Genomic DNA, 7,648 nt, shown 5'->3' with positions numbered 1-7,648 from the left:
GTTCAGGCTGGGCAACACATATGGGGCCCATTAGGGTTAGCCACTCGGGTTGGATATGGGCAAACCTGGACAAACCCACATCAGCAATCCTTATGGGTCCAAGATGGGTAATTAATGTGAAACTAATATATGGTCTCAGAATGGGCAACACATATACATTTGTATTTAATGCTTGGGTTAGACATGGGCAAACTGGGATGTGGGCTCCCCAATTTGGTGACGTGGGTCATTAATAGGGAGCCCATTAGGGTTTACCATTCGGGTTGGATATGGCAAACCCATGTGGGCAATCCATGGGTCCCAAATGGGTAATTAATGTGAAACCACTATATGGGCTCAGAATGGGCAACACATATGGAGCATATGGGGCATTAGGGTCAGAGTCGAGACCTCTATCCATAAAAAAGTGAGCACAAGGCCAGAGAGATGGCATAGAATCATTCCTGCCTTAAAACCCGGATTGCTGCTAAAAGGGTGCAATCTACAAACATTGTGAAGACACCAAGATGCTTGGTAGTTCATAGAAGAACCATTTTGAAAGCTGTGATGACAAATAAAGATATTTCCATTGATTGTTTAAAAAGGGTATGAATCATTTTGGACACACCATTTTTAATAAAAAAAATTAAAAAGATGAAAACACTTATTTTCCATTTCTACCACATTATCTTAAAACCTTTTGGCCTTAAATCAATATTTGCCAAGAGTATTAATAATTCTGTTCCTAACTGTATGTTTCAATGTTTCAATAAACCTTACAAAGCTTCACCACAATTCAGACCCTCAGGTTATGATGCACAGACAACACCAGATAGGTTTGCCAATAAAAGATTCCTAGGGAGAGAGTGTTACAAGGGCAGCCACCATTTAAAAAAAAAAAAAAAAGATTGTTTTTTTTTTCATTTGACATTCATTACTGATTAACAGGCAGTTTAGGTAAACATTTGTTTCCTTCTTTTGGAACACATAGTAAATGGGAGCAGGCTACATGATTATTCTGAGGGGAAGCAATGGTTTTCGAAAAACATTTGCATGCCACTATGATATCAAGTATAGCACTTCACAGTACTATGACAAACATGCGTGAGTGTGTATCTGTATCTGTGGGGGTGACTATGTGTTTGAATGGGTGGATCTCTGCTTACAAGCATTTGCTTGTTAAACCTGGCAAATATCCAGCAGCCTTGATGGAAAAATACTACAAAAAGGATTTGACCCTTGAATTTGTTTGGACTCTTGACCATGTTATTCACTCAGCAGTCATTCAGAGTCTAGATCATGGGTCTTAATGTTCCAGGTCTAATAGCTACTTTAGGTTTCTATGTGGCTGTCTTGGCCACAGGAGTATGGGCTTCCAAGCGATCCAAAGCAAAGGCGTCCACTGGGACAGTCACAGAAGTGGCTTTGTTAGGGGGGCGCTCCATAAATCTGGCTGTGGGGATCTTCACGATGACTGGTGAGTAAAATGGTTTAGGAGGTGCATCACCAAATATTATATTGTTTAATCATGTAATTTGATTTTGAATTGTTAGTGATCTGTATGTGTTCTCATAGCTACCTGGGTTGGAGGTGGGTTCATACTTGGGGTGGCGGAAGCTGTCTACAGCCCAAATAAGGGTCTGCTCTGGGGACTAATGCCTCTCTATTATTCAGTATCTTTTGTCATAGGTAAGTTTATCTGGTATTTTGCCATTGTGAATTTAATTGACTGTCACACTGTAATTTTTCTAGTGATAGATAGATAGATAGATAGATAGATAGATAGATAGATACTTTATTGATCCCCAGGGGAAATTCAAGGTCTCAGTAGCATACAGACAACACACACACACATTCACTAACAGCAGAAAAAGTCATTAAAAGTATATAATATAATATAAAAACACAACTAAGCAATAAGGACAGTAGAAGATAAAGAATATACTAAATATACTAAAATACAAATTATACTAACTAACACTTAATCTAAATCAATTCTAAAAACAGTATCCACATAGTGGTGATTAATCAATCAAGAGGCGCTTGCAATGACTGAGGCAGGGACTGAGCCTGTGATTCTCTGTGCATAGTAAGTGTTCATATCAGAGGTGGGAGTAAGTCACACATGTGCAAGTCACAAGCAAGTCTCAAGTCTTAACCTTCAAGTCTCAAGCAAGTCCAAGTCATTTTTTGTGACAGTCAAGCAAGTCAAGTCAAGTCATAGCTTGGGTCAAGCAACTCAAATCAAGTTATAGCCAAATCATTGAAATTCATGATGATTTACCCATGTTTTCATTTTAAAATAAGCTACAATAGGCTAGTTATGAACTGCTGGAGTTTTATTTGTAACAAACAAATAGACATTGCATTCATTCAAGCCACATAGCCTACATCTGAACGGTTTATAGAATAAGATGAAATGTATACGAATAAAAATAAATGTATTTCAAGTAGACCTATTATAAAATAGCCTATTATTGTTTCAATATGCCTCAAATATTAGGTAGCCTAAGCTACATCAAATCATGAAAATATATTCAAACAGTTCAAGTTACACTTGTCCTGACCTGTCACGTCTCCAGGGAACCAATAATGTTGAAAAAGTGAACTAATCAATTAATCAAACACTGCCGACGACGTCACTGCCAAACTTTGACAAGCGCGACAGCGCAATGGGTTTTACGGCTCGTGTCCATTATTGCGGCGCGTAGACGCTTGCAGACGCCTAGCCCTCTCTCCCGTCCCCACTTGTGGGCGTGTATAGGCTAAAGTGTATGGTGTAACGTTTTATTTTTTGTAATTACACAATGCCAGCTAACGTAGGCTACTAAAGTGGAGGTAGCCTACTACTGTTAACATATTTTATTGAAACACTCACAAATATTACTGACATGTTCCTCCAAAGCACATTCTGTCTTGGTTCAAGTCGCCAACAAGGTCTTTTTGATAGGGTGCAGTGGCGAACTTGTTCTAAACTTTACTTCTTCGCCACTATATAGCTTAATATATTTTCATAAAACCTACACGATTATCAGGTGGAACAAATATTTCTGGCAGGCTATTGTTCCGGACCGGAAGACTAGAGCAAAGGACAGAACTTGTTTACCGAAGATGTACTTTTCATTGGCTAACCGCCTCGCGTTAGCCGCTCTCATTTGCATAAAGTTCAGCCGAGCCCAACTTCTTGACGCGCCGCTTCTGTTCGAATGGCCGCGCCGCCAGGTGCATTGCGGAAGCGTAAACCCCGCCTTGCCGCTCTCCATAGGAAATGAATGGGCTATGTGCAGCGCGGTGGGCTTTGCCGCGGTAATGGACACGACCCGTTAGCCTATACACGTCCACAAGCGACGACGGGAGAGAGGGCTAGGCATCTGCAAGCGTCTACGCACCGCAATAAAGGACACGAGCCGGCTCGTGTCCATTATCGCGGCAAAGCCCACCACGCCGCACATAGCCCATTCATTTATTCAGAGTGGCAAGGCGGGGTTTACGCTTCCGCAATGCACCTTGGGAAGGCGGCGCTGCCATTCGAACAGAAGCGGTGCGTCAAAAAGTTGGGCTCGGCTGAACTTTATGCAAATGAGAGCGGCTTGAACCCGGGCGTGGCCCAGGGACTCGCTAGCACCCCCTTAGGTGACTGATCCCGTGAGTTTGTCTCAGAGCATTTTCCTTTTTTGAGGTGGTTAAGATGGGTGAAAAGTCTTGAAATTTGGCACACACATCAGGTGTCACGCATAGCAGTTAGGTACAAGAGCTTGGCCCCGGGCGTGGCCCAGGGATTCAGTAGCGCCCCCTTAGGTGATTAAGGCAGTGGTTGGCACATACTGTCAGCTAGACACATCAAATTTGGTAGGTGTGTGTATCTCCCCATGATGAACAACTTTCGTATGTACAATGCATTAGCCACGCCCAACAGGAAGTGAGGTATTTGGGATTTTGTGCGGACTAAAATGTGATGAATTGTGATGCCAAAAGAGGTGCTTCCCATCGGTGAAAACGCATGAAATTTGGCACACACGTCAAAAGGTACAATGAATACACAGGGGAAAAGCCTTGGCACCGGGCGTTGCCCAGGAACGCCATAGCACCCCCTTACGTCACAGTGACTTGTGGTTGACATATAGTTTTAGATACACACACCAAATTTGGTGGGTGTATGTAACTCCCAAAAACAATCAACTTTTGTATTAACATGCCATTAGCCACGCCCACAGGAAGTGAGGTAATTGGGATTTTGTGCATTGTGGACATGATCAATTTTAACGTACTCCTCCTAGACGGTTGATCCGATTCATGTAAAAGTTGGTATACATGATGCCAATATGCTTCTGATTCTAAATTGTGAAGCTTTTTTTGATATGTTGTAATTTGACGAAATGGCGAAACTATGAATTGTAATACCCTTCCACATAAACAATAAATGTGTCTTAATTCACCATGCATGGCTTGAAATGTTTTAAATTTCACAGGTCTTTGAATACCATGGTATTGATGATATTCATATGCCCATAACGCATATTTGGCATAGCGCCACCAACTGGCAACAGAAAGAATTACAATTATACTGATGTCACATGATCAATTTGAACATACTCCTCCTAGACGGTTTGTCAGATTCATTTAAAATTTGAAAAACATTCAAAAAAACATTCTGCAAAGATGTCGCTGATGTTAAATTGTGAAAGGATTTTTGAATGTTGTAATATATTTCATATGATTTTAATATCTCACCACATAAAACAGGAAATGTGTCATAAATCACAGTGCATTGAATGAATGGTCTGAAACTTCTCAGGTTAATAGATATCATGATTATGATGATATCCAGACACCCAATGGGCCGGCCTGGCATAGCGCCCACACCTGGCCAAGCAGAAAATGTGCCAGAAATGGAAAATGCCTTAAGTGATTGATCTGAAACTTTATAAAATATTGGATATCATTATTGTGATGATATTCACATGCATAATTCACAGGCCTAGCATAGCGCCACCATCTGGCCAAACAGGAAACATGCCAGAAATGCTCTATGCTTTGAATGAATGGTCTGAAACTTCTCAGGTTAATAGATATTATGATTGAACCGTCGATTGGACGGTTGATCCGATTCATGTCAAAGTTGGTATACATGACGCCATGTGTAATTCACATGCCTAGCATAGCGCCACCATCTGGCCAAGCAGGAAATGTGCCAGAAATGTTCCATGCTTTGAATGAATGGTCTGAAACTTCTCAGGTTAATAGATATTATGATTATGATGAAAAACAAATATGTTTGTAATTGTAAATTACACATGTGAATATCATCACAATAATGATATCCAAAAGGTTTGTACACTTTCAGATCAATTACTTAAGGCATTGTCCATTTCTGGCACATTTCCTGCTTGACCAGGTGGTGGCGCTATGCCAGGCAGGCCCATTGGATGTCTGGATATCATCATAATCATGATATCTATTAACCTGAGAAGTTTCAGACCATTCATTCAATGCACTGTGATTTATGACACATTTCCTCTTTATGTGGTGAGATATTAAAATCATATCAAATATATAACTTATCAAAAATCCCTTCACAATTTAACATCAGCGACATCTTGGCATAATATTTGCCAAATTTCAAATGAATCTGACAAACCCTCTAGGAGGAGTATGTTCAAATTGATCATGTGACATCAGTATAATTGTCATTCTTTCTGTTGCCAGTTGGTGGCACTATGCCAAACATGCATTATGGGCCTGTGAATATTATCATTGACATGGTCTTCAATGACCTGTGAAATTTAAAACATTTCAAGCCATGCATGGTGAATTATGACACATTTATTGTTTATGTGGAAGGGTATTAAAATTAATAATTTCGCCATTTCGTCAAATTACAACATATCAAAAAAAAACTTCACAATTTATAATCAGGAACATTTTGGCGTCATGTATACCAACTTTGACATGAATCGGATCAACCGTCTAGGAGGAGTATGTTAAAATTGATCATGTCCACAACGCACACAATCTCAATTACCTCACTTCCTGTGGGCGTGGCTAATGGCATGTTAATACAAAAGTTGTTTATTTTTGGGAGTTACATACATCCACCAAATTTGGTGTGTGTATCTAAAACTATATGCCAACCACAAGTCACAGTGACATAAGGGGGCGCTATGGAGTTCCTGGGCAACGCCTGGAGCCAAGCTTTTATCCCTGTCTATTCACTGTATCACTTGATGTGTGTGCCAAATTTCATGCGTTTTCACCGATGGGCAAAACCTCTTTTGGCATCACAATTCATCACATTTTAGTCCGCACAAAATCCCAAATACCTCACTTCCTGTTGGGCGTGGCTAATGCATTGTACATACGAAAGTTGTTCATCATGGGGAGATACACACACCTACCAAATTTGGTGTTTGTAGCTGAAAGTATATGGCCACCACGGGATCAGTCATCTAAGGGGGCGAAAGGGGGCGCTAGCGAGTCTAGCTTCATTACTTGAGTGAAAGTACAGATACCATTTGCTAAATTTTACTCAAGTACAAGTAAAAGTACAACAGTCAGATGTCTACTTAAGTAAAAGTACTGAAGTACTTGTTTTTAGTACTTGAGTATCAAGAGTACAAGAGTAGCCTACATTTTCTAAATATTGCATTACTACTGCCACAGTGCTTACATTTATGTTAATTTTAATGTTAATACCTTGGAGAATGTAAAAGGAATTGAAAGTAAAATCAAGTCATTTTCATCTTTTTACCATGTTGCCAGGGATGGGCAGTATTTCTAATACATGTATATAAAATACGTGTTTCAAATACAAAATACTATTTTGTAATTGAAACACTTGAAGTGAAAACTATCATTAACTTGTTCAGAAAATTTAAATAGTCTGGCAAGGTGTGGCCACAGATTGGCACATTCCCGGGAATGACCTGCTGCGTCTTCATCCACTGTTTCGTCTATGGTTTCGTCTCTTCTCTAAATCTGACCATGGAGTTGACTTTGATTGCTGATAGATTGTCCCAATCAGCAGCACCTGCACTATCCAATCACGTTTGAGAGGGAAACAACAAATTGAGGGTTTCCGAGATTTTTCTTTTTTCCTTTTTTTTTTAGAAGTAGTAACGGGTACTCACGGTTAGAAATGTAGTGGAGTAAAGAGATAGAAATGTAGTGGAGTAAAGAGTACAATATTTTCCTTTCAAATGTACTTGAGTAAAGTCATGAGTACTCAAGTAAATGTACTCCGTTACTGTCCAACTCTGCTTCTTACATAGCCCAAATGACAAATGGCAGACTACATAGCTGTCATTGAGAACTTTAATTGACCAAACCAATAAACCAACAAAAACAACAACAAAACAAAACCACAAAGCATTACAGAAGCATCACTGTAGTTCTTGCATCCATCTAAAAGCCTACTGTATTCAACTCAAATAGCTAAATCTGTGCAAATAACTGAGATATGGTAGGCTACATGTACTGTACATAGCTGCCATTGTGAACATCAATTGGCCAAACCTGGTCAGGGCTCAATCAGTGCATTTTTGTCTCTCTCATGTCATCAGATAATACAAAACCACAAGGGTGTGTACATAGCTGCCATTGTGAATTTTAGACTTTTGAACAAACGCCAATAACTTTGTCTAGAGGGAAATTAAAAAAAGATTCTGCCTGT

At 39.8% G+C, this 7,648-nt stretch overlaps 1 protein-coding gene across 3 annotated transcripts in view; it reads left to right on the top strand.

Annotated features, from left to right (window-relative positions):
* Positions 1 to 1,228: 1,228 nt before the first annotated feature.
* The window catches only part of LOC121698222 (high affinity choline transporter 1-like), a 53,010-nt gene continuing 46,590 nt past the window's right edge, over positions 1,229 to 7,648 (top strand). For 2 of the 3 annotated variants that reach the window (XM_042080135.1, XM_042080133.1), the window contains exons 1-2: positions 1,230 to 1,456; positions 1,555 to 1,668. In XM_042080135.1, coding sequence (XP_041936069.1) covers positions 1,279 to 1,456; positions 1,555 to 1,668 — 292 coding nt within the window. In that variant the 5' untranslated portion in view covers positions 1,230 to 1,278. Of the gene's footprint in view, positions 1,457 to 1,554; positions 1,669 to 7,648 lie in introns of all 3 variants that reach the window. The other variant, XM_042080134.1, reaches the window with a different exon arrangement.

The sequence above is a fragment of the Alosa sapidissima genome, chromosome 23, assembly GCF_018492685.1.
Source record: "Alosa sapidissima isolate fAloSap1 chromosome 23, fAloSap1.pri, whole genome shotgun sequence".
In the NCBI taxonomy this organism is placed as follows: domain Eukaryota; kingdom Metazoa; phylum Chordata; class Actinopteri; order Clupeiformes; family Clupeidae; genus Alosa; species Alosa sapidissima.
The sequence above is the reverse complement of the archived record's forward strand: the minus strand, read 5'-3'. Positions and strand labels throughout refer to the sequence as shown.